At 44.8% G+C, this 27530-nt stretch overlaps 2 protein-coding genes and 1 long non-coding RNA gene across 3 annotated transcripts in view; 2 read left to right on the top strand and 1 right to left on the bottom strand.

Moving 5' to 3' along the window:
• Tnn (tenascin N) overlaps positions 1 to 15498 on the top strand; it is a 67158-nt gene extending 51660 nt beyond the window's left edge. The window contains exons 19-22 of the mRNA XM_021168992.1: positions 3222 to 3318; positions 4186 to 4353; positions 11962 to 12125; positions 14364 to 15498. Coding sequence (XP_021024651.1) covers positions 3222 to 3318; positions 4186 to 4353; positions 11962 to 12125; positions 14364 to 14501 — 567 coding nt within the window. The 3' untranslated portion in view covers positions 14502 to 15498. The remainder of the gene's footprint in view (positions 1 to 3221; positions 3319 to 4185; positions 4354 to 11961; positions 12126 to 14363) is intronic.
• Positions 15499 to 21874: 6376 nt separating this feature from the next.
• Kiaa0040 (KIAA0040 ortholog) overlaps positions 21875 to 27530 on the bottom strand; it is a 39172-nt gene continuing 33516 nt past the window's right edge. The window contains exon 2 of the mRNA XM_029482016.1: positions 21875 to 25434. Coding sequence (XP_029337876.1) covers positions 25004 to 25303 — 300 coding nt within the window. The 5' untranslated portion in view covers positions 25304 to 25434 and the 3' untranslated portion in view covers positions 21875 to 25003. The remainder of the gene's footprint in view (positions 25435 to 27530) is intronic.
• On the top strand, positions 22467 to 25722 carry LOC110297398. The gene is made up of 3 exons (XR_002378281.1): positions 22467 to 22523; positions 22971 to 23078; positions 25138 to 25722. It is a non-coding gene; the product is annotated as an uncharacterized LOC110297398 (long non-coding RNA).

Below are 27530 nucleotides of genomic sequence, written 5' to 3'. Positions count from 1 at the left end.
ACACAAATAAATGAAGAGTGAAGGAAAAAAAAAAAACCAATCAAAAAAAAAAAAAACAAAAAAAAAAAAAAAAAAAAAAAAAAAAAAAAAAAAAAAAAAAACCAAACCAAGTGGGGGAAGCTTTAACAAGTGGGCGACAGGGAGAACAGGAGCTTAGAACAGCGTGCTAATTAGCAGTGTTACTTCTGTGTGCAATGACTTGCTGTGATTTTCCCTAAATTCTTCTGGTCAGCTTATGCCCATTTATGGGACATTTTTGGAGGACATGTACTGTTCCATCTAGTTTTCCCAGAAACGCTGTGGCAGACTTCTCTTCCCCACTCCTCTCTGCTTTACAGTGAGCTGGCTGGGATCAGAAACCAAAATGACTGACTCACTATCCCCCAGGCCAGGAAGTGTCTGTGGCTGACTTGGAGCCTGGAACATTCTCTTCCCATGGGTGTCTTTATTCAGCACCTCCTCAGCCACAGAGCTGTAGTGGTGCTGAAGGGAGTTAATGGTGAGCGGCCACGTGTAACCTCAGCTCCTGTCACTTTTAGAGAAAAATGTAAAGATTCCACAACCATTAGGTTTCCTTTACCAAATTCAAGGCTATAGATAATAGAATTTCATGTTAGGGCTTCCTCCTTTAGATCAGTACAGGGGAAACAGAGGTAGACATACAATTCTAGACTTTGGTAAGTGGTTGCTAATTATCATTGAATGGGCCACAACAACTTTTAGTTTGATCTCAAGTTCAAGTGGAATAATAGCATTACTCTTTTCAATACTGTGTGCAGGTGTGTTTGGGTTTAGGAAAGTTCTCGAGTTTATCTCGTATAAAGGAGTCTGATTTACTCTGAGGGGGAAGTGGCCTTCTTTTCCCCAGTAGAGATCTTTTTGTATACAAAGCAGCTCATCTTTCTGAAACAGAACCAAATCTCTAGTTCTCATTTTTCTTACTCCTCAGCCCAGCCCAGCCTGCTTCCCGCCTCTCTCTAACACAGCCCTTGCTGAAGTAATTGGGGATTTCCATGTCACTAAATCCCAGGGAGTTTTGATCTTACATCCCTTCACCCCTCATCAGTACTGGGTACTACTGACCATTATTTCTCGGTTATTACACAATGTTTTTTAGTTTCCTTTCTCTGCCCCTAGCTGCTTCTTCTCTCCCTAACGAGATCCTCCATGCCTATGAGCGTATTGGAGGTCTCCTTGATTTCAGTTCTGACTTTCTTTGTATATGGCAGCATCTTCCCCTCCTCCGACCCCCGTACTTTCACTTTGAATCTCAGTGGTTCCCTGTGTTCATTAGGACAGCATGATTCCACTGCAGTGACAGTGACAAGCCACCCTCCCACTCCCATGCTCTAAGAATACACATGCAGTCACTTCTGAGTGCTGTCTCAGCAGTTCAGGTTGCTTCTGATTTGTGGCTAGGCCATCGCAGCAGCTGGCTTTTACCAATGTGCGTGCCAGTGGAAGACAGCGTGGAGAACCCCACCTACTCTGGTCCTCGTGCTTACAGCCTTTAGCCTAGGAATAGTCACATGCTTTTTACTTACCTGCAAAAGAAGATGAAAACCGTCCTGTGTTCTTGGGACAAGGAGAGTGAAGTAGGACTTGGTGAACTCCTGCCATTTCTCCCAAATACACTTCCAACTTAGAGACCAAGCCTAGGTCTCTCATCAGCACCCTACCCCCCTCTGCTGGTTACATGAAACCCTGCTTCACCAGGAAACCTCAGAAGGAGTTAATACTGGACCAGGGATGTAAATCGGTGGTAGAGTACTTGCTGGGCATGCACAAGACCCTACATTTGATTCCAAGCACAGCTAAAAGGAAAGGAGAACAAACAAACTCCCAACTCACACAGTGTCCCCAAGTGAGCTTGATACAGTCACAAAAGCTGTCCCTCTCAGGATCTTTCTTCTGCAAGAACAGCTGGATAAGTAGTTATTCAGTGCTGCAATCAAAACTCCTACAGAACAGGACAGCCCTGGTGGGGTGGGTAGTTTCTCAAGTCCTAAAAACACGGACTGGAATTCCAACAACCGATCAACTCCTGTGTATGTGAACTCTTAGTGTTGACCCACTTTGTCACCATGACTGTCAAGTTTCCTTCTGCCGACATCTGTCTATCTTCAGGGTAGTTTCTTGTCTAACTCACCATCCACTGTGAACAGCACAGTACAGTGGTCTTCAAACTGGTTACCATGTCTCACTCCTGCCACTGGCCAGGCTATTCTCTACACTGTAGCTAGAAGGATCTGGGGAAAACTGTTTCCTGTTTAGAGTCTTCCAAATTTACCATTGCTTTTTACAATGGACCAACATCTTCAACCAAATTGAATCCCACCAGGGCTGACCTTTGCCTGTTTTCCAGCCTCCTCTCCTAGTCCTTCGTGACGAGCACCCAGAACCAGGGTCAGCAGGCTTTCTTTCTCTTCTTGATGCTCCTGCTCACCCTGCAAGCTTCTGATATTTTCCCAGGAGAGTCCTGTTGGCTCTTGCTTAGGTGCAGTCCCACTGTATCTTTCCTCATAGCTCTTATTGTTGGTTTAACTGCATTTTTCTTTGTTGGATTACTTAACTCATGTCTATCTTATTTACTGGAATGTTTGCTCCATTCAGACAGGAACCATTTCAGCTTTATTCATGTTGGCCATCACCTTGTGTGTTTTCTACTTACACAGGAGATGCTCCTGCTGTTCCACAAATACTAAATACTTGCTCTGTTAGGATTCTTGAGAATAAAAATAATTCCTCCTTTCAAATTGTTTAAGTGGAAGATAAAAGACAGAATATATAGAGACCATGCTCCAAATGAGTTGGAATGGTTGACAGTTATATGCCATAGACAGTAAAGATCTGGAATCTTCTGTCGTACACAACCAACAACTAACAATTTATCACCAGCTTTCCCAAGTTTTTCTGTGCTCTAGGATTAAAATTTCTTAAGAGTGGAAGTGTTCCCTGTTAGGTACTATACATTTTCATACCTGGAATATATATTTTACCTAAAATTCTTATTAATGTAATAGGCAGTATACTCAATATACTGAGATATAAATAAAAATTGCTTTTAAAGAATTAAGATGTATTATTGCAGGGTCAGTTTATGTGCAGGTCAATAGTGTCCCCTTGCCTCCCAGGGCCACCTGGAAAACACAACTACCATTTCTCTGCCCCTCAATAGTATCTGTACAATGGCAGAGCAAAGCACTCATTTCCTTTTTCAGGTCTTCCAGAGACGGAACACTGGGCAGCTGGATTTCTTCAAGCGTTGGCGGAGTTATGTAGAAGGTTTTGGGGACCCCATGAAGGAGTTCTGGCTTGGTATGATCTCAGAGAATCAGGAAGGTGGGGTTGTGGGAGGATAATATCCCTCTTGTTGGGCTGGTCAGGGCATTTATGGAAGCTTCCCATTTTCAAGGAGCCGTTCAAGGGACAGGGACACTGTGTTGTATTGCCATGCTGTTGGGAAGGGTCTGACACAGCAGGGATGGGTGAAGAGATAGGATTGCCTGAGGTGGCTTTTATTCCATACCTAAGCTCTGCAGAATCATCTCTGAGCCTGGATTTCATATAACTGCAGTAGAAGGACAGTTGATGGATTTGGATCCCAGGCTCTCATTAAGAGGATGTACCAGTGGTCCCTGTAATTCTGCTGGTACAGCCAGACATTAAGGGCCCATTTTCCCTCTGCTCTCTTTTGGAGCAGATGTTCATAGAGAGTTAAATAGCCAATAAAACATCTACTGGGAAATACAAAATTTAAAAAAAAATATCGAATCTGGGTATTCAGTGTCTTCCAGAGTAGATGATGTTTGTGCTTAGCTAGGTACAGAGTTCCCTTTGAGGTCTGAGGATGGGCAGTTATTTCATCTATTCCTTTACTTGTGAGATGTGTGGACACACAAAAAAGGGCTGGCTTCTGCTTTGGAGAGATAGAGCCAGTGGGCAGATTACCCCAATACTTTGTCCTCCCTGATGGCATCCCATGATGTCATTAGCATTGCCATGCCAAAGAAATAAGGGTGAGAATATTATTAGCACCCCAGGAGAAAGAGTTGGGAAAGCTCTTTATTAGCAGAGAAGATTAAATATGAAGATGACTTTTATCTCTAAATGTCTCAGATGCAGACAGTGAGAACTCTCACACACGAGTTGATTGGTTATGTGAATTCTATTCCATGTTTTTAGGACTTGATAAACTACATAATCTCACCACTGGTACCACCACTCGGTATGAGGTGAGGGCAGACTTACAGACTTTCAATGAATCTGCCTACGCTGTATATGATTTCTTCCAAGTGGCATCCAGCAAAGAGCGGTACAAGCTGTCGGTTGGGAAATACAGAGGCACAGCAGGTAAGAGAGATGTCTCACTATGGCAGTCTCCTTGTTACTGTCATCTAAGGATTGACTTGCCATGTGCCATGGATGTGGACTGTGGGATACTGGTATGCAGAGGTTGGGTGTCTTCACTAACAATGCTCTCTGAAGGGGCTTGAGGGTAAAGGAAGCAAGAATAATCTTTAACTATTAAACTGTATTGTTTTTATATGTTCTCTCCCCCGCACCCGAATCTCCTTTTATTCTCCCCTGGTTTAGGCTGTTTATACGTTTTTGAGCAATTTTATTCTGAGCCTTTCAGTGAACTTCCATACACAGTGGGACTGTGATGCTTGTGTGTGTGTGTGTGTGTGTGTGGTGTATGTGTGAGTCTTATTATAACATTTTGTGGTATTTTGATGTGAATTAAGACAGAAAAATGAAAGCACTAAGTCAAGCAGTAAGAACTTTAGATCTCATTAACTTACACGACAGGGACAACACAAAGGTGAGTAGTTTAGCCAAAAGCAGGGACTCTTTAGCCTTCATTAGCTGCTCATTGGCTTTTGGCCAGTGGGTGGTGTATTCAGTTGTACCGTGAAAGGAACACAATTAAGCATCATGACTGAACTACTGCGATTATACTGACAAACATTTTAAGAGGGGATGGTGTGGTTGTTGGTCTAATATGGATATTTTAAAGATGATATTTATGGCTTCTCTGCCTTTGGTCTGATTCTGGCTTTGCTGTAGCCATGTCTAAGTGTTTTACTGGCAAAATTAGCTGATTTTATAGGAAGCACATGGAAAGAGAAGAATAACTTTTGCAGACCAAGTGGTATGGTAAATAAAGAGCTAAGGAATGGGAATGGTGGGTATATCAAGGACCTGAGTGGCTAGGGGAAGCTTCCTGGAGGACATGGGGATGGGATTGGCTCATACAGAGGGCCAAACACAGACAGGAAGAAAGGAGAGGCTTACCACATCTGAGGGTACCCAGGAGGAATAGAGGACCAACCCAAGGCAAACAGATTGCTGTGTACTCCAAAATCGTTGTAGGGCATCTCAAAATTGTATACTCAAGGATCTCTGAGGTCTGGGGTTATGATCTGAAATAGTCAACGATGAATGGAAAATTTTGGGGTTCTTTGCTATGTATTGTAATGCTGAATACTGGCCCTCAAGACCTGGTTGTCCCAGGGATGAGAGAATCTTCATGTAGACTCAAGTGACACATGTAACCTTGACCCCCAAGTTATTCCTGATTGGTGAGTAAAGAGGCCTACAGGCTATAGCTGGGCAGAAGATAGGTGGGATTTTGGTTTTTGGGCTTGGGGCTTAGTTTTGGGGGGCAGGGACCATAAAGGGGGGGGGAAGAGAGAGAGAGAGAGAGAGAGAGAGAGAGAGAGAGAGAGAGAGAGAGAGAGAGAGAGAGAGAAGAGTGGAGAGATCTCATGGGGTAGGTGAGTTATGAATACATACATGGTCATCAGGGCTGATGACTGGAGTTAAGAGTGGCCCATATGCAACATGGCAAGTTAATATCGTTATTGGTAGAGTAGATACCAAAAACATAGAGGGTAGATAACTGTTCAGCTCTAGTACATAAGGCTTATTATAAATATAAAGGTTGTGTGTATTTTATCTGGGAACTGAATGGTCAAAGGTGAGGTAGAAACCTCTGATTGGGATTAAATAATTTCTATAACAGGAGGATTTCTTTGAGTTCTATAATTTCATTTCATAAAACCATCATATAATTTTGCTCATTTCATAGTATCTAGCACCAAACCTGGTACAGAGTTAGTGAGTTTTAAAACAATGAGATTTCCAGCAGGATCCCTCGTGTCTAATCTCAAGGATATTTAGTACCTTGAGAGGAATAGATCCTGAGTTTGTTTGACAATGGACTGTGGGAGCAGGTGGGTGCCTGTCACCAAGGTGGTTGCACCTGGTCAAGTTGGAACTGTTCAAGGATTCTAAGCAGGAGTTACGTGGGAAAGAGTGTGCAAGGAATTGTTTCTAGGGAAAAAAAAATTGCAGTGAAAGGCACCACAGCTACCAAGGTCCATGTTGCTTTGGATTCACCCCTTCCTTCCTTAGATGGTCTGTATTTCTCTGGCCTAGAAATGGACTGTACAGCCTGCCTTCCAAATGGCACACAAACCGTGGGAGTCAGCTCTGAAAGCCAGGCTACTGGGAAAGTGAGTGGAAGGATTCAACACATTCTTAATTAATTGACTCTCCCTAGGTACATTATCCATATTTTCAGTCTGACTAGGCTCTGGTAACTCCTGTTCTAAAGTTGCTCAGGCCAACGAGGCCAGTCAGTGAGGATTTTTCTGTTTTTTGTTTTTTGTTTTTTGTTTTTTAATTCAAGGAGAAAGAGGCAGCTCGGATACAACTGGGAGACAGATTGACCTTTGCTCATGTGATTATCAGGGTAGTTAGAGAATGATTTAAATAATCGTAATGGTTATTATTTTTAAGACGGGCTCTGATCCTGTATCCCAGGCAGGCATGCAACTTGTAATAACATTCCTGCCCTGGCCTCTGGAGTGTTGGAATTAAGGAATATACTATCACACACAATGATCATAATAATTTAATACTAAAATAACATAAATTCATAGTCTCAGGGGACAGAGCCCATTACATAACTCTTACCCCATCTTTAAATAAGGTCAGGTTGTGTTTCTGATGGCTTCAGTCTCTCTAATCATTTAGAATAACAAAGGACCGGCAGCAGGTCAGCCCTCAGTTTCCTATTTGGGCCTCCTCCTGCTCAGGTTCTAGTGTACCTGTAGTCTATCTGACTATCTTTCATGCTTTCAGTGAGACTTAGGCTTTCCTTTCAGGTTAGAGTCTCAATTTTTACAAACCTCATACCTGAGATCTTCCTGGACACGTTTGAAGTCAGGTGTTTCCATGCCTTCTGTTTCCCCCAAACCTGGCATCCTTCCTGGCTTCTTGGTCGAGACTTCATTCAGACTCATCTTTTCATTTTGTCCCTTTCTTTCCTGTTCCTTTCTTGGACCATTAGACATTGCCTTTTCTGAGTCTAGTTAACATAATTCAGCAAATGAGCTGATGCTAATGGGAAAGGGAGTCAACATATTCTTAAATTACTGCGACTCTCCTCCCAGGTACCTTATTTCCATTTTAACTGTGACTAGGGGGTAATTCCCATTCTAAGGTTGTTCAGGCCAATAGGGCCAGCCAGTGGAGGATGTCTTTTTTTAATAGGAAGCCTTGGGAGACTCTCAAATCACATAGCATTTATGCAGCCAGCTAGTCTTCCTGTGTGTGCCATCAGTCAGTCCTACCTTGATGTCCTGCATTACAACAGTGGGGTCAGTGCCATTTTAGCTTTCCTTGTATATGCTTTGGTTCAGATGAGGGTTTTAAAATCTAGGAAGCTTCAGGCTATGATGTAGTATAGGGTAGAAGACAGATGTTCAAATGGAAGGTGAAGGTCTTCCTGTCTCTGTGAGTGCCATCTATTCCTGTGTCTCGCTTCATTAATGCTTTTATTATAACAGAGATGCACAGCATTGGTGGAAAGATGAGGCTTCAAGCTTGTCCCGACCTCGAACTGTCCAGCTGGACTGAAGTCATACTGCTTTTTGTTTGCTTCTGCTTCTTTTCCTTCTCCTCCTCTCTTCTGCTTCTCCTCCTTCCTCTTCCTCCTTCTCCTCTTCCTCCTTCTCCCCTCTTCCTTCTTCTTCCAAAGGAAACTTCAGCAAGGCAATAGAATGTTTGCTTAATTTCTGATGATGAATCTTATAGGCTTTCCTATGAGTCCCACCGTTGGGATGCTTGCTTATGTAGAGATGGCAACACAAACATAGACTCTGTCAGAGTTTCCGTTGGGCTACCCAATTATTTCCAGCTTATCTCATGCCCATCTTGCATGGGGCTCAGCCATTTTAGGGTACTTAATGGATGGGTTCTCCTCCTGGGGACACTTGGCAATGTGACTGAGGATCTCTAACAACACTTAGTAGTCCAGGAATGACAATGTGTATATAGAGCTGTCTTAACCCAAAGCCAGTTTTTCCTATATTTTGAAATGGGCTTTTAATGGCTGGTGTTTGAGAAAAAAGAATTAATAGATTCACAGAGAAAAAGAAAGGCTAGATGCTCACCACTACCCTTTCCTTGCTACCTTCAGTGCCAGGGAACAGATACTCCAGGTCTAGTCTCACAGCCCTTTGTCTGAATGTGACTCATAGGGGCTATGATGTTTATGGCTTCTCCTGGTCTTAGGTCTTAGGTGGTAGCTGCAGAATCTTTATCATTCTTTCTGCACTATAAAGCACTGGAGGAGAGTGGGACTCAGAGTGACATTTTGCTGAGATGGACAGTCACCAGCTCAGTGGCTATACTGGCTAGTTTTATGTGTCAACTTGACACAAGCTAGAGTCATCACAGAGAAAGGAGCCTCCCTTGAGGAAATGCCTCCATGAGATCCATTTTCTCATTTAGTGATCAAGGGGAGAGGGCCCAGTCTATTGTGGGTGGTGCCATCCCTGGGCTGGTGGTCCTGGAATCTATAAAAAGGCAGGCAGAGCAAGCCAGAGGAAGCAAGCCAGTAAGCAGGACCCTCTATGGTCTCTGCATCAGCTCCTGCCTTCAGGTGCCAGCTCTTCTTAAGTTCCTGTCCTGACTTTGAACTATCATCTGGTAGTGTAAGCCGAATAAATCCTTTCCTTTCTGACTTGCTTTTTGGCCATCCTGTTTTGTGTGTTTTGTTGCAGCAATAGAAACCCCACTTAAGACAGTGGCTATACCTTGAGTGTGGGTTTAGACCTTCTATGAGTCTTCTATAACCCTCCCAACCCACACCTAAGAAGACCAGTTTCCAGCAAAGCCAAAGAACAGGGCATTTTGAATAGAGTTCATTCGCAGTTTCTCCTAACACTAATATGAGGGAGTCTAAGCATGATTGGCTTAACTAATTTTTATTCATTATTTCTGAGCCTCTATGTAGTACAGTTGGACCTCAAATTTGCAGTTCTCGTGCCTTAGCTTCGGGGGCTAAGGAGTGTCCATCACACCCAGATTTAACTTGGTTTTACTTAGGGAAAATAAACTCATTGATTCAGAACAATGCCTCGGCTAGGGCCAGTTATTTTCTGATTCATGAGCATAGTCATTTTCTATACTCTGAACAATAATTTGGCTTTAGTTTCTCGAAGGTAGAAAATCCATATTCAGAAATAATAATAATAATAATAATAATTAATAAAAATGTTCCAAACACATCAGAGCTCACTTCCTTTTTCTAGTCCGGGGTCCAAGGTTAGGATAACTGAAGATATCTTCAAGAAAGCATTTGTCTGGGTCTTGGAAAATAAGCTCTGGGAACTTCATATTCAGTCTAGGAAAGCTGTGCTTATTAAAAGAATGTTACTAGGGGAGCCATTGTGTGTTATTTCAAGCTGTAGTTAACTGTCTGTGGGAAATCTGAAGGGAGGAGAAAACGTAAACAAATAAAGCCACAGGCTGTCTTTTTCTTTGACTGGAAGAAACTCATGGAGGCATGGCCATCTTGGTGTCGAAGCACCAAAGGGTCCTGCCTTTGCTGGTCAAGGCATGAAGGGAACAAGGTTGTGCTTACAGACGTGGAAGGACAGATTGCTACCTTCCTGTCATAGTGTTTCCATTGCTGTGAAGAGACACCATGACCAAGGCAACTCTCATAAAGAACATTGAATTGGGGCTGGCTTATAGGTTCTGAGGTTCAGTCCATTATCATCATCTCAGGAAGCATGGCAGCATCCAGGCAGGCATGGCACTGGAGGATCTGGGAGTTCTACACTTTGTTCCAAAGGCAAACAGGAGAAGACTGGCTCTTCTATGCTGGGCATAGCTTCAAAGCCCACCCACACTTCCTCCAAGGCCATACCTTCTAACAGCACCACTCCCTATGAGCCAAACACTCAAACCACCATACTTCCCTTTGCACAAGGGGGTATTAACTTTCCAGAAGGGCAGGGGATGCTGGAGACTGAACTGGTGGCCTTGATTTCCTAAGTGTTCGCCTACCTCGTGCCATGTCTCAACTCCTATGAACTCTTTCCGTACCTGCTCTAACTCACCCTAACAGAGTTCTTAAGAACAAGAACCTCTTCTGCTTTGTATTGCCAGAGCCAAGCATGGGGCTCACCCATCACAGGGAAGTGTACATCCTCTGACTAAGTGTGTGGATGAAGCTGTAGCTATGCCAGGACCACATGAAGGGCTGTTGAAGAACACATGGCATGCTCCCAGGGTATTTCCAGTTCTGTATGCCTGGGTCAAACCTAGAATCTGCATTTTTTTGTAGGTTCTCAGGTAATGTTGGTGATTTAGGTTTTGGGGACTGCCTCCAGAACTATTGTCAAAGGTTATCAGAGATAGACTGCTCTACTAGTAGGAATGAAGCCCTCTGTGGGAGTGAGGAGGCCCCAGGAAATCTGTGTTTCATAAAGAACTGACATTTTAGAATCTGAGGACCAACAGTTGAGTCTTGGCAATCTCAGAGTCTTGGTGTCTGGGACCTTCTGTTGCTGTAGGTGAACCCCCAGGATTTTATTTCCATATGGGATTCAGAAGAGCCCGGCCTACCTTGCAGGCCTGTGAGAGTCACAGCAATTAGATGTAAATGTGAGTGTCATTGTTGCAGGAGGGGAACTTGATTAAGCCTGTGATTGATATGGGCTCTTATTGCCTTTTATGAGCTGAAAAAGCAAGTAAACTTCTAAATGGATGACGAATGTGATAGGGGAAAGAGGTGCCATATGAGTGAAGTAATTAAAGCAGATTCCAGACAAGATGTAACGAAGCATTAAATTGTACATGTGTCCCCAGAAGGGCTCTCGAAGTTCAGGTGTGTGCATGTGAATGTGTGTGTGCGTGTGTGTGGGTATGTGTGTGTGTGCTCGGATGAAGGGAAGATAACTAGGAGAATCTTCTTTTATAGTAGAGATGAGTTAGACTGTAAGGGAGATGAGGGTTTGAACAATGGAGGGCAGAGGGCAAATGGGCCTGCTCACCACACTAGTAGAGGCAATGGGGTTGGAGGCTGTGCATAGGAGGCAGCCCAGTGACAAGCCTGCAAAGCAAGCAGGATGAATTATCTTCTCCATGGTAGTAGGTAGGATGCTAAGCTTAAGACTGTGACATGGGTGCTGCCACAGGGGCTGGAAGATGGACTGAGATCCAGGAAAGCTGTTAGGTGAACACATGTCCTCAGAGATGAAAAGAGACCTTGGTGGCTGCTGTGTAGAGGCAGGAAGGATGTTTTGAGAAAGTAGGTTAGATCAAGGGCATGTTATCAAATAAAGTGCATGGATTTTGGGTCAGGGGCGGTAGGGAGAATGGTCACTGTAGTAAACGCAGAAGGACACAGAGTGTTTATATCAAGTGAAGGGTAGTGAGACCTTCCAAGTGAGAATGCTGTTGAAGGTGATGGAGAAACAGGTCTGGTGTTTGAGGGTCAGGTTAGCAAGGACAACCTGTTCATCTATATCGTGTTCCATTCTGAGTTAGTTGTGACGACCTGATACACAACTGGATCCTTGGTGTTTTGGTCCTAGATATTTCCTGTTGGGACCTCTTTTCTCATAGTTCTTGACTCCCTTCTTATCTCTCTTGCAGGGGATGCTCTCACCTACCACAATGGATGGAAGTTCACGACTTTTGACAGAGACAATGATATTGCCCTCAGCAACTGTGCGCTGACGCATCATGGTGGCTGGTGGTATAAGAACTGCCATTTGGCCAACCCGAATGGCAAATATGGGGAGACCAAGCACAGCGAGGTAAGCAGCAGGCGAAGAGCTTTTCTATCACAAGCTTTGCCTGTCTCCACTCCCAAAGTGATGCCATCCTGGTGAGATTGATAGTTCCCTCTCTGTCTGAAGCTTTCAGTCAGACCAGGAGATTGTGCCTCAGTCTTCATAGTGTCACCAGACAATGGACACTACACAGTGTGCATCGCACTATCACACAACCATTCAGCTGCATGTGGGTGACTCATCACTGATATATGACCTATGATGTGAATTGCATGCTGTCTCATCTCATAATAAGTTTCTTTTGTAATATTTTTGAGCCCGGGTGGGTCTCATGTAGCCTAGGCTGAGCTCATACTTGTCTTGTAGTTGAGGAATGGTCATAAACTCATGATCCTCCTGCCTTCGCTTTTTAAATTCTGGGATTATTATAGGCATCTGTCACCACATCTGGCTAAATTTTTGTTGTTGTTGTTCATCTGTTTATACAGACTCTTGCTATATAACCTAGGTTGGCCTTGAACTCTGAATCTTCCTGCCTTAGCCTCCTGAGGGTTGGGGTTATAGGTGTGCACCACCATACCTAGCTATCAGACCCTGTTATGGATCAGGTTGTGGTAATGAACTACCACAGGTTAGGTGGTTTAAAAACAGACTTGCATATCTTACAGTTCTAGAATTTCCTAATCCAAGACCATGGTGTCAGCAGATTAATTTTTGATAGAGCCTTGCTACTTGGTATGGAGACAGACACCTTCTAGATAAATCTTCACATGACACAGAGAGAGGTCATCTGACCTCCTCAATGACCCCCCCCCTCCCTGAGAGCTGCCCCTTAATACTACCAAATTAATTGGGCCAATAAAATTTCAATATGCAGAATTTGAAGAGAACACAAACAATTAAATCCAAAACCAGACACTTGGTTGTCTTTTCTAGTTGCCTCTCCATTATAGCAGAGCTGTTTCTCTGGGTCCCTTGATCACTAGGTAAACAGGTTCAGCTTTGGGTCAGACTCAGCCTTGGCTCCACTTTAACCTAAGCCACCAAGAGCCTGCTGCACCCTGTTCTTGTCTCTCTGTAAGGACAGTGTTCAGGGCTCAGTGTATGTGAGGGCTCCTCTCTTGCAAATTTTCCTGTCAGTATTTTCTGGGACTTCCATGACCCTTGTATGTCATGGTGACTTTTTGCCAGCTACAGGTTATCTATGACCCCTCCTGGCTTCCTGAAAATTACACTTTTCTCCTATTCATGTCAATCTCTTGCCCTCCATAAACCTGCCTTGGGTTTCTAATTTCAAATCCTAGGTCCTGATCCTGGCTTTCAGGAAGCCACCTCTCCCCAGAACTCACACAGACCAATATTACTTTAAATATTAGCACTGCTCAAACCCAGGTGCACTCTTATTACTTTGGTTCTTACCACACAGTCAGGACTCCCAATTCTTATGTGATATTTTTTTTTAAAGGGAAGAAGAAATTTGCCCCTAGGGCAATGAGGAAGGTTGGCCCAATGAATCATGGTGGCAGCATGTGGGCTGACCAGGGAAGCCGGTGATCAGAGATCAAATATTTGAAATGAGCAGTCAGCATTCCCTAAACCATCCCTGTATTTGCTAATAAAAGACATTCATCTGGCTAATGTGCTTCTCTCAGTCTGCAAGCCATTTAGCTTCTTGTTTATTATTTACTTCACAAATTAAAATACATAAAATTGGTCACTTGGGCTCTTTATTGGCCAGGTTGCAAGGTTATTAAGTGAATTAAATATTATTGTGCTCACCAGTCAAAAGACATAAAATGAAATTTAGTTTTCAGCAGGCCATTTGTTACCCCAGTGCTAATATCTAAACAGTCTAAATTGAAAATGATTTTACACAATTGGCTAATTAATATGTTTATTTTTGCCTTTAATTTTTTTTTTTGGAAAAGAACAGGGTATGGCAATGGCTGATCGGCTGCTCTCTGCCTAAGTTGACCCTCTTGTCAACCTTGTGTTCTGGCCTTCCCTACATCTTGGGCACCCACCCCATCTTCCCACCACAGAGGCTTCTTTCGCTCTCCACTCAGCTTGTCGAATGCCAGGAGAGGGTACATGATCTGGACCTCGTAGTTTGGATCATAACCCATCACTATTAGAACTTCCTCTTCTTTTTCTTCCTCCATCAGAGACAGAGTGATTTCTTGTTCCCTAGGATTTCCCCCCCCCCCCTCAAACCATCTTACTCTTCTCCCAAATACTTGATGTTTGATGTTTGTTTTGCAGGGGGTGAACTGGGAGCCATGGAAAGGACATGAGTTCTCCATTCCTTATGTGGAGCTGAAAATCCGCCCATTTGGTTACAGCAGAGACCGTTTCTCTGGCAGAAAGAAGCGCTCCATAGGAAAAGCAAGGATGTTCTGAAGGCTTGTCTGAGCTGTCTTCACAGGAGACAAGAGAAACTTGGGGTTGGCGGGGTAGATGGTGCCTAGGAAGCTGAAGTTTGAGGGATGCTCATAGCCTCCGACTTCCTAGATTGCTGGGTACACCGTGCTAATGATGTCATCACACTTTGACATTTAGAGGTATTTCCATGTCATCTGCAAGTTTGCCTGTCTCTACTGAGGGCTTCATTGTTGGCTTTCAGGAGCCAACAATGTTGTAACTGAACAGTACATATGGATAGAACACGTGTTGGAATCACAAGGTTTTTCAGCCCATCCTTAATGACAGATGTATTGAATTAGGGCAAAAAGGTGAACCATCCTGTAGACCATCAATTGGAAATCTCTAGAAATTGGTGGAGATCTCTGTATCCATCTGATAATATAGATCTTTGTAGAAAAAAAAAAGACAAAGTGAGGTTCTGATCCCCTGGGGTGTCAGAGCTGAGGCGACCTGCTACTTCTTGTCTCTCCTGGACCTCCTGGGTTTTGAAGGAAATGTTTATATCTTACTCCTTTTAAACTTCCTGTGTGATGAAGAATGAAGAGACTACAAAGGGGCCACGATGCAGTCATAGTTAAGTTCTGACTAGTCTCTAGCATTCTAGAGACCAAAGCTCCCATTTTATTGCTATTTTTAACTGCCCCTTTTCCAGACATTTGCATAAGTTCTTTCATAGATCTGCATATGTTGTAAATAAATTTGCAGTCATTTAAACTTTAAATAACCCATCTCTCTAAATAACTGGTACCCTCAGCTTCCCTCCCCCCCACTTCACTCACCTCCATGCCTCTCCCCTCTCCTGGGTCCATCAGCCCTCAGCCTCCCTCCTTCCCACACTGGAAGCTTCCTCACATCATCTTTCTTGCCTGTTTGGTATCATTTTGGAAAGTTTTCTGTAGCCAAGTCAGTGACCTTTGAAGTAACTTAAATTCCTACTCAAGAAAACACAAATAAACGGTTGGATTTTTAAAAAGCCGTCTCTCATTATTTTCTCCCCAGAGAGATGACCCACAGTAGCAATACACTCAACTTTTAGCAGGCTTCCTAAGCGTGCTTAAGACATTGTCTTGGTCAGTGTTCTGTGGCTGTGAAGAGACATCATATCCACAGCAACTCTTATAAAGGAAAGCATGAAATTGGGGCTGGCTGACAGTTTCAGAGGCTTAGTCCATTATCATCACTGCAGGATGCATGGGCGGAGGTAGCAGAGAGTTCCACATCCAGATGCACAGACAGCAGGAAGGGAGAGAGATACTAGGCCTAGCTTGGGCTTTTGAAACCTTAAAGGCCCCCCCCACCCCCCAGTGACACACGTCCTCCAATAATATGCCTACTTCAACAAGGCCACACCTTCTAATCCTTTTCAAATAGTGCCATTCCCTGATGATCAAACATTCCAATATATAAGCCTATGGGGCCATTCTTATTCAAACCATCACAGGCTAGATTGGTGGACTCCCTCTTCAGATGTTATGACTCATTCTAACTGCTCCTAGGATTGCTGGCCTCTCTATGTCTGTGCAGATCTATAGCCAAATCAGTGACCCATAGTCTTTGTTCTGGAGGAGGCTTTGATGGCATCAGATGGCACCATGCCCATCTTAGGTTCATTAACCCCAGGGTTTGGCCACTGAACTGACCTGTGTGGGAGACTGAAGCTGTTTTAGCATCTTTTTTCTTATAGGTCCTTTGTTGCCATGGAGAAATATTCAGCTGACCTTCAAATAGTTTACTCTGAGCAGAAAAGGAAATCTGGGAAGTTCATTTCAGAGTGTTTATAGAGTGGGCAACATCCCAGCCCCCACCCTTCCTGCATGCTGCCCCTTGCTCTAGCATGGTCGGTCCAGCAGTTCATTCCAAGCTTAAAGGAGGCCATCCCATGATTCAGGATGGCCCAATGTGAAAGGGGACTTGAGAGGTGAGGATACCCTAGAAGCCAGGAGCAGAGCATCTGTCCTACAAACGGTGGTAAAGTTTCCAAAGTGTTATCTATTCTGTGCATACACAAGGCAGAGAGGAGCAACCAAGCTGCTGGCCTTGGTCAACTCTTAGAACTTCCGGAAGATAGAAAACGAGTCAGGACGGTGGTGGCTTAAGGAAAAAGTGAGTCACTAAGTGTGTGTGTGTGTGCATCTAATCCCACCACAAAGGCTTTAGGGGGCTGTAGTGATGGCATCAGATTTAGAAGTGCGGGGCTGTGGGTGTGGGGGAAAGAGGGGAGTGGGAGAAAACCCGCGTTCCGCCAGAGTTCGGGTGCTCTGGGTAGGCAGATGAGAGTGGACTGCTTTTCACATGGCCCCGGGTGGGCATCTGGCTGTGTTAAGCCACTGACCCCACATGGCAGGTGGTGGACAAGGGGCAGCCCCAGGGACCAGGTTCTCAGCCTCTGGTATCCCGCGCTGGATATGGTGGAGGAGCTGAGAACAGAATAGGGGCCCCAGCAGCACTTGGCCCTGGAGATGAAGGGAGGAACGGGCAGGGGGAGGGGGCGCTGGATGGTTCCCTCGAGGGTGAGAGTCCTTGGTCAGGTCTGTGGCTGGAGCACAGGATGGCCTTCTGGTGGGAGGTTAGACACGGCCCATCCCATCCTTCAAGCACGGTGGGCCTTGATAATCAGAGACATATGGTTTTAGAGCTTTATTGTAGAAAGGCAGGGAGAAAGGAGGGAAGGTAGAGAGAGAGACCAGCCATGGCCACGTGGAGAGAGGGGGGAAGGGAAAGAGAGAAAGAGAACTAGAGAGTAAGAAAGATGAGGGCTTAAGAGAGTGAGGAGGGGGCCAAGCAGCCCCTCTTATAGTGGGCTGGGCTATCAGGCTGTTGCCAGGTAACTGTGGGGAGGAGCTTACCTGGCTATAGTCAGGTAACTGTGGGGGTGGAGTCTAGCCAGAATGCCAGAAGCTTGGGACATTGTTGGTGTGACTTATAGTCACAGAATTATGGACAGGCACCTGATTCTGGGAATGTGGCTTGCCTTTCTGTCCCTTGTAGATTTCTCTATTGGGTCACTGGAGTAAGCCCCATTCAACCAAAATAGGCTGCCCATCACAGTCCCACATAGAAAGACTGAGTCATGAGGGAAGCAGCCAGACATCAGGCTGCACATGGACAGTATGGGGGAGGCAGTGTGGCTTCTCAGTGGTTGAGGAGCCCAGGGAGCCAGTGGGAAGGACAGGCAGGGGGTCGTTGCTGCAATGGCTGTCAGGTCACATTGCCATTCAGAGCCAGCGCGAGCTTTGATGTGCGTCCTTCTGCTCATTGCCCCTTCACAGATCCCGCTCCAGTGGGTCTCTGGTGAGTTCTACGCACCTGAGCTTTTCAAAGTTCCCCAGGGGCCTCTAACATCAACTCAGGGGTGAGAGCCATTGTTCCCACATAAGCCTTTGAATGGTGGAGAGCTCTCAGAGGCTTCGAAACCTTGAAGTGACACGGGAGGCTTGTATTTTGGAAATACTAGTTTGGTGACAGGTTGAGGAGGGCCACATAGTGGGGATTTTGAAAACTACTTAGAAAATTGTGTGTGTATGCATGCGTGTGCATGTGTGTTCACATGTATGGACATGTGTGTATATAGGACATTACCCTGGGTCTCCTTTTGCTACTTTCTACTTCATTTCCTGAGACAGGCTCTTATTCTGAACCCAGAACTCACCGATGTGGCCAGTCTAGCCAGCCAGTTTGTTCTGTCTCCAGAGTATAAGGATTTACTTCAGGTGGGCTGCCATGTCCAACCAGCAGTTACCTCAAGTCCTCACACCTGAGTAGCAATCGCTTTATCCACGGAGCTATCTCCCGGTCCTTGTGTTATCTTTGGTTGACACATATCTGTGGGGCAAAGCATGCCATTTCAATATGCACGTACAATGTGAAGTGGTCAGCGCAGGTGACTGGCATCTCTATCACTTCTGACACTTCTTGGTGTGGAGAACATGCATAGACCTCTCTACTGGTTGCATTGGAATACACAGTTAGTCCTTGTCAGCCATAGTTACTCCACTGTGATTCAGAAAGTCAGAGTCATTCCTTCCATCTGTGCCCCTTGCCCATCCACAAGGGGTGTGGTCTAGGGGAAAGGGGGAGGCTCACAGACCAGCTCACAGCTGCTGTAATAGTTCTCCAAGCAGTATTGATTCCCTTGGTCTGTGTCAGAAGGAGATCTATAGAATCAGCAGGAGGGAGGGAGGACTGGCTTCAGAGGCCAGCCTGTGACCACAGAGCTTGAAGATGTTTATGTGTCACGGCTGCTACCTCTGGAAATGGCTTGGCATTTGTGTTTGTTGAGTTGGAGTGTTCTGTTTTATAACTTACAGTTATTGGGGATTCAAGGGTTACCGAAGCTGGAATATACCACAGGGGAGAGTGAGGAAGGGGGAGAAAGAGAGAAACAGAAGAAAACAGAGAAAGAGAGAGAGGCAGAGACAGACAGACACACATGCACACAATTTAGGTGTGGGTTGTGCAAAGAGAGAGCATGCAGACAAGGAGGCATGCAAAGAACTAGAAGAAAAGGTGGTGAAAAGCTGCTGGTGAAACTTAGTTACTAGAAAAGGTCCCCCCATTTAAAAAAAAACCTTACATGTCTTCACTACCTTAGGCCTTCCACCAGGGTCAAGGAGGGTATCAACAGAGATGATGGGAACCAATCAATCAGGTTGGCGCCTGCAGTCTGGGGCAAGCAGCATGCTATACCCACTCTTGCCAGTAGATGGCAGTGTTGTCTTATCAGGTGCCTCTCAAATCAAGAGAGACTCTCGCACAAAGGGAGGTTCTGGAAGGGTCCCCACGTCTCTGTTCCTTCCTGGGTAACTCTGTCTTAAGAGGTAGCCAGTGGGGCCAAGTCAGCATCCAACCTGCACTTAGTGGTTTCTCCAGCAGTGTTTTTACCTGGATTAACACAACAGGTAAGCAGGCACCCCCTGGAAGGGGTTGCCTAGCTCATTCTTGGTTGTGTCTAGCCTGCAACCTCTCTATCACAGTGTGCTAGGCTGTTCAGTGTGTAGAAAGTTCCAGGGATATTTCAAAACTCTTCCTAAAATGCCCCTGTGAGTGACTTGTTTCTGAGGATACTTTAAGTTCCAATTCTAGTGTTATATAAATAAGGTTCCCAGGTTAGCTCATAAAACCCTGCTTTTTTATAGAAGACAAACTTCTATATAATTATATATAAAGACAGCAAAGAATAGTTCTGAAGCCTGTAAACTTTAGCTCTTATTATATTTGGCTTGCCAACTTTTTAAACTTTAAAAAAATTATTTTAGAATTACTTATTTGATTTTATGTGCCCAAGTGTTTTCTGTCTTTGTATATGTATATACACAGGTACATGCTTGGTGCCCATAGAGGCTAGGAAAGAATGTTGGATCCCCTGGAACTGGAATGACAGATGGTTCTTAGCTGCTATGAGGGCCTGGGAACCAAATCTGAGACCTCTGCACCAACAGCATTTGAAACTTGTGCATGCTCTTTTTCCTCACTAGGAGATATGAAGAGCCAGTTGTAAGGCTGGTTTTCTGTGACTTGTCAAGAGGACTATGACAGATCATGGGTGGGAGAGAAAGGCTAGTGAAAGGCAAGGAGGTTGCTGGAGTGTGGGTAATTCCATGCCTTCCTCCATAAGTTTCTGCTTTGATTTCTAGAACACAAACCATGGTTTTCCTTCATTAATGACACTTAACTTGAGCACTTAAGCCAGGCTCAGTGCTAAGTGTTTTTTTTTTTTAAATGTATTTCTCCATTTAATTTCTGAAGATAAGTTTTAATATGGAGGTAACATCACAGGCATAAATTACATGACCGGTGAGAACTGGTGTGGGTCCCAGGATCTGGACAGCCCTAGTCCTCAGCGCCAGCCCTCGGTGCTCAGGGACTCTCGGCTATTCTGCTAATGATAGCCTCCTCTCTCCGCTCACCCAGTGCAACTCCTTGCCAGCCCGACTTGATGCCAGGCTTGGTGGGTGTGTCCCTCGGGGAAAGCGACAAACACGTTATCTGGTTGCGGTTTGTTCCTTTAGGCCAGTTGTGACCCCTCAGGACAAATACTCTTGTATGAGCTCAGTGGACTTGGCACCTCGAAAGAGCTAAAAATCCCTTGATATGCACGCCCTGCCATGACTGAATAAATCGTGATGCTTGGCCCCATGGGAATCTGAAAACAATTCAATAAGTTGAACCTATGACAGATACAGTAACTTGTCCGAAGGGAGTTTTGTTGCTGCTGCTGTTCAAGCTTGTGTGCCTGTGACTTTGAATTCAAGAATAATCTTAAGGGCAAAGGGCAAGCAGCCAGCAGAGTACTCCAGTCAGTTGAGAATGCTAATGGATGATTGCATTGCACAACTCTGTCCTAACACTCCAGAGTGTGGGTGAGCCGGAGCAGCCAGAGCTGATGGAGCTGGAAGGGTGGTGAGCCTATGAGATGCCTGGGAGTTGTGCTATGGACCTCTGGGTGGCCCCTCCTCTGCATCAGAAACTTTCGCAATATTCTAGAGACTTGAATAGCAGGTTGAATGAAAATACTCTGCCCCCTGGTTGTCATGGCTTTGTAGTGATAGGAGAAAAGCTGAAGGATCAGTTGAAACTGCGAAACAGCCTGCCTTGGGCAAGACAGGAAGTGTGCAGCTGCGCCGTGGGTCTTCCTTCTCAAGCTTCCGTTAAACAGTGCAGCTGTTCACTAACACTGAATTACTCTTTCCACAAGATGCTAGCCTCTGCCATTCAGGGTGGTGTTCCTAGCCATAGGGTGGCTATTGAGTGCTTGAAATATGGCTGGCATAATTGAGCTCTGGACTTTTAATCTAATTTTAATGAACAGAGCCACATGTGGCTAATAGTACCAGATTGGGCAGTGCCAATAGGGAACATTTCACCATCTTGTTTCTGTTGGCCCGCACTCTAGGTAAGCATTGCTGGGAGAGGAATCAAGAGCATCCAAGTCACTTCATTTTCTAACTAGCGCAAAGTTGTGGTTGACTTAGAAAAAGGATATATGTGCTTATATAAATACATGCACATAGACACAGGTATCTGTGTCCCTTGGTCCTTTGTTTCTTAGCACCAGATTAACCCAAAGGTTATTTCTTCCTTTTCGTATGAAAGACACGGACTTCACTGGAGAAATGTTTTCTAAGTGTCACCAGGGAACATCAGTATGTTTTCTGCAGCCACTGTTGCTCAGTTCAGCTTCCAAAGTCGCCTGCTTTGCGTAAAAGGGAGAGATACCACATTTCTGGTCCTCAGACCTGAGATTCTAGGAGGCCAGGGACCAGGCAAGAAGAGCCTCTGCTTCTGTTAGTTCTGTGTGAGAATAATATCTCAGTGGTAAGCCAGTGACTCAATCCAACGTGCAAGGAGGATTTCATTTTCAAAACATTTATTTAAATAAACTTTTATATGTATTTGAATTTTACAGAAAACAAAACACTGACAAATACTGTACAGCTTCGATCATTCATATATTCTTGAAAAAGTGACTGGCTTTTCTTTACATTTTCCTGTTCTTTTTCCTCTTCCCAAGAAATCAAAAAAGTCTATTGAACACTGGATAAAGACCCCTCTGACTGTTTCTGACTGTGACCAAGGCAGGCCAGAAGTCCATCGTGGGTGGGGACAACCCCCATGCCCAAGCCCATGCCAGTTGAGAAGTTCTCTTCTTTATGCATCTTCTTTTTAAATTTTTGAAAGAGATGGATTTTATGTGTATGAGTGGTTTGCCTGCATGTATACATGTGTAGCACATGCATGTCTGGTACCTGGGTCTTTTACAGAAGCAACAAGTGCTCTTAACTGCTGAGCCATTCCTCCGGGCCCCCTGAGGCCTCTTAGGTTCTCCGTTAACTTACTATCTCCAGATGGATCAGGTAGGCACAGGTCCCAAGCACCTTACCCTAGGACTGTATTCGTGGCAACTCTGGAATAGACCAAGGGAAACAGTGTCTGTCGAGTCATAAAGGAATGAATTGGCATGATGCATGGAGAAGCAGTAATATGAGAAGAATTGTCAGGGTGAGGCAGGGAGACAGGGCACCAAGCAATACTTTGGGCTTCTGCTCTCTGGTGTCTAGGGGAGGGCCTATCACATCATGGGCCCTGTATCATCCTAAGTGCTTTATCAAGGCTGTCGGAGAGTCTGCGACAGGAACAGGTAATCCAGTCACGGTTGGGATTCCTGGATTCCAGGATATAAAAGCAACTGGGAACTGCCTTTCTGGATGTTTTATGTCAGGAACTGGCTCAAGTCTATTTGGTTAGAAAGCAGTAGGTACACTTGTGCCCAGAGTCAGGGGCTTTGTTATGGCAATCAGGGACAACTGACTGCTGTCTTAATTCAAGCTGGCAGCCAGTTTTCACTGAAACCATGCAATTTGTATGGTCCCTGATCCCGGTGATCCATCCTTGCAGACTGTTATCTGACATCCCATTTCTGCTGTGTCTTCACCTCTACCCCCAAAGTCTTTTGTCTTAGGGCAACTGAGAGAAGTGGGAAGGGCATCTGTTGGTTACCAATTGGCAGAGAAGGGGAGAAGACTGGTCATTCTGTGACATGCGGAGGACAGCCAGGTAATCCACAACCAGCTCCCTATGTGACAAGGGGGCAGAGAATCAGGAAGTGTTGCTTTGGTCAAAGAGGTCTGTGGGTGGAAGGCTTGAGTGCCTAGTGGCATTGAGGTTACGTAGGATGAGCGGGTGAATGTGACTGCTCTGTCTGTTAGAAGACCCAGGTAGCCACCATTAGGTAGCTACCCTCCAAGGGCCTGGAGCACATCGGGAGTAGACATGAGTACCAGGTGGCCCAGCTGAACAAGTAGAGTACAACTTTACATTCATACAGTCTCATCAATTTTGGGAATTTTTTCTTGCTGCTGTAATGTCATAATTTGGCTATGTCATTAATTAGACAGTGATTTTTCTACTGTCTATAATGGCCTCCATGGGGACAATATTTATAGAGCTCCCCAGTAGATGTGCAAATGAGCTGTTGGAGTATAATCACTTCCAAGCTGGGAATTCTCTGCCTTTGTAACATGGCCACAATACAATCAAAATGCCAAGCAATTTGTTTTCTTAGTCTTTGACTGGGGAGGAAAGGCTCTCCTCCACTCAGAAAGTGGCATGGCTTCAGGTACCACAGGACACATATGTCAATCAACCCTGGTCTCAATGCCTTGCCTCACCTTCTGTAGCAGTTAATGGCATGTCTTAAAAGAGTAGGTCACTCAGGTCGAATTGTGAGGTATTACAAGTTATCCTTAGCATCATTGCATATCCATCCACAGTTATGAGTACCTACTGTGTACAAGACATTTGCCTGAGCATCAACATAAATAGCAACAGATACCTTTATAGTTTTATCTTTCACTTAAACTATGGCTTCTACCTCCCACTGGCAATGCATTATGCACTGCTACCAACACAGGATTGCTTCTGGTATGTGTTGTGTTGTGTATGCGTGTGCATGTGCAAGTGTATGTGTGTATGTGTGATGGTTATGAGACTGGACTTGGGATGACCTTACTTGGTTTCTTTCTGAAAGCCCTTGGTCACATGGATTATAGCTAGCTCATGCGAGGCATCTCCTTACGCTTTCTATCTCTATATTACATCTCATGGGTACACACCTGCAATCCAGTGAAGTGAATATGTGGGTTTCCATAGCTTTCTCATAGTCACTGCCAAGAGCTGTTCATCACTGCTTAGAAAAGGGCACCTTGCTGAGTAGTTATGGGGTAATGTCCCCGAGAGGTCTTGGGCCACATTAAACATCTGTTAGAGGTAATGAGGACCTTGTCGTGAATTGCAAGCAAAGAGCTTTGAGTGTATCTGGAGCCATGCTTTTAACTTTTAGGTACAGGCAAAAGGTCAGAAGCCTATAGAAACCAGTAGCTATGTCTGTATCAATATATACTGAAGTGGGGACTGTACCAGGTTCTTAGAATGTCCACATGTATTTCCACTAAAACATTATGTAGGTATAGGAATAGAACTCACCCATCTCCAACCTGAATGATATACAGACAGTGCAGAGGGCCTTGTACCATGGCTACTTAATTGCACATAGGTGCCTAAATCTGGACATATCTTCTCATAAGACATTTCTGCAAGTATATATATTTGAGCAAAATATATATTACATGGCCACGTGATAAATAGAATATCCTGTCCCATGTACCTGTTGTCCAAATGTGCATACATATGATACAAACAGAGCTGAAAGCCATCTAAGATGCATGTGTACATACTTTGTGTGCTTTTGTGCTGGACTATACCAGAAACTGCTGTCCATGCTTGGGGCACTGATACTGGACACATAGCTGCCAAGACAAAGAATTGTCTGCACGCCCCCACCCGCTGGGATGCTTAGTCTGAAACTTGTCCCTTGGTTGAGTGATCTGTAGGAGTGAATGCATCACTTTAAGGCTCCTCCAAGTCTCTGTGGTTGGAAGGAGGCTCGGCTCCACGGGGAGGACACGCTGCTCCCTTGCTCACTAGACCAGCAGTGATGGTCTCTTCTCCATCTGGAGGAGCTTGGGCTGAGCAGAGATCCAGAGGTCTTCATCTTTCTTTTTCTTCTTCTTTTTCTTTTTCTTCTTGTTCTGGTCTGGCTGTTGGTTGCTCTTAGGTGGCCGGCTACAGCAGCAATGGCAACAGATGAAGAGGAGGGTGAGAACCACCACCAGGGGCAACCCCAGGAGCACAGCCAGGCAGACGGTGTTGAAGACGCCTCTTTCGTGTCTGGCCCGGATGGTTTCCCAGACAGAGTTGAAGAAAGAACTGTTTCTCTCCATGGTGCTGGCCTAGTGTGGGGCCAGAGGATCCTCAGTTATCCAACAAGCCTTCGGTGTCACAGAACACAGCGTTAGACACTTGGAATTTATTTTTCTTTCAGCTTCACATTTGGGCATGCCACCAGGAGCACCTGAAGAAAGCAAAATGGACAATTCAAGAGAAATGCAATAGCAATGGTCTGTCTATTTTCATTGTCTTTATGCTTAGAAAAGAGAAGGAATCAACGAGTTGCAGAGTTATCTGAAATTGTATTAACACTCAACATACAAAGTGTACACAATTAATCAATAACCTTTAACCCATCCTCATTATGTACACACGTGATATTGGGCTTAGAATAAAAGAGTTACTACTATGTCAGACCTGCTACACACTAGGTAGTCAGCAGTTGTTGGATAACTTAATCAGTGTGTATAGCATGTGCCTTTTGGTTAATTCTCCTCCTGTACCCTACCTACCTCACCAGACAGGTGATGAACACGTATTTCCTATATAGTAGCCCCTTGTCTGAGGCCCTAGGAACATAGCTTATCATTTTTGATATTAACTAAAGCTTAAACACAAGATGAGATGGCCTTTTTGTGGCTAAGAGGTTATCAGTCCTCATCTTGTCACATGCCTGCCACCCTCATTGGGTGCTGGCTCTCTTCCCAACACTCTCTCCACCCCCACCCCCTTATACTTCACTCTGCATCTGGCTCTCTGCTTTCTACCTTCTCTCTCTTTGTCACATCATTGGCTGCTTCCAAGCAAACCTTCCTGGTCTCTTTTCTACCTGTTTTGTTTTATCTTAGGGGGAAGAAACCTAACATCTCAGGGGAAAGAAAACCAATACTGTCCATCAGTGGACAGTGGCCATCCTCGAATTCTTGTACAAGTATCTTCTCTTCTGTCACCCCTCCACCTCTTCATGCATATCTTGGGGATCAGCTCTCAGGTGTAAAGTCCTGTGAATCCTGCAATCCTGTGTTCAAAGATGACTTTGGGAACAAACATGATTCAGAGAAATTTAAGAAATCTCTCGCTGTGTACCACATCACCTACCCTGGACTCAAACAGAGAGAGAGTAACCAATTTTCTGGCTGGAGACTTCTGGCCAGCTGTTTTACTTAAAAGTGACAAATACAAGGTCTACTTCGGGGAAGCAGGATGTCTGAGGTTGCACGGAGTTTCAGCGAGCACCCAGAGTTTTGGATAATGAACCCAGCATTCTCCCAAGGATGCTGACAACCAGATAGTGAGAATGATGTGAATTATATTGTAGTACTTGGTACTCTCTCACCAACAGGGTCTCCAGGGTAGGCTTGAACTTACAATCATCCATTTACAGGCTCCCGAGGGAGCACTAGCATAGTGCTGTGAACTTTGGACCAAGAGGCCTGTGTGTATATTCTGGGCTCAGAATTCTAGATTAGTTCCTATTTAATTCTATTGCCTGGAGGTGAAAGCTGTGTTCCAGACATAGTGGTAGGTTACATGGTGCCCTAGAGGTTGTCCTAGAGGAGGTCTAGTTCCTTGAATTACATGCCTGATAATTGCCCCATATACTCAGTGGCCATATGTCCATCTCAGCTCCATCTGGCCTGGTCTGTTGATGTGTGGCTCCAATCCTAATGGTATTATTTGCATAGTCGTTGTAGCTGCACAGATTGGCACCTAGCACTGTACCCCTTGGTTCACAGGAACTAAAGCAATGCTATGAAAGTACAATGATGGTTTTAGCCTATGTTTTCAAAGCACTTATTATATGCCAGGCACTGTTCTCGGCACTTCCTACTTAGTCAATCTACACCCACTGACTTATTATTGCCATATTCAGTGGATGCTTATTATTCTCCATCCTTCAGCTAGAGATGGAAGCACAAGTCACAAGACACATGAGTAGCAGGGCTGGACTCATTCTGAGGAGTTTGGCTTCATATCTCCAGTGCAGGAACTGTTCACAGGCATTGCTCTGGGCCTCCTATTCCTTTGTACAGAATTAACCCATTTTTGGTGAGCAGCCCAGGATTTGCAGAATCTTACAGTCATTGGCTATTCCACAGACTGACTGTATTAGTCAGGGTTTTACTGCTGTGAACAGACACCATGACCAAGGCAAGTCTTATAAAAAACAACATTTAATTGGGTCTGGCTTACAGGTTCAGAGGTTCAGTCCATTATCATCAAGGTGGGAGCATGGCAGTATCCAGGCAGGCATGGCGCAGGAGGAGCTGAGAGTTCTAT

Source organism: Mus caroli, chromosome 1 (genome assembly GCF_900094665.2).
Source record: "Mus caroli chromosome 1, CAROLI_EIJ_v1.1, whole genome shotgun sequence".
NCBI lineage: Eukaryota > Metazoa > Chordata > Mammalia > Rodentia > Muridae > Mus > Mus caroli.
This window is presented reverse-complemented; position numbering and strand designations above follow the sequence as displayed.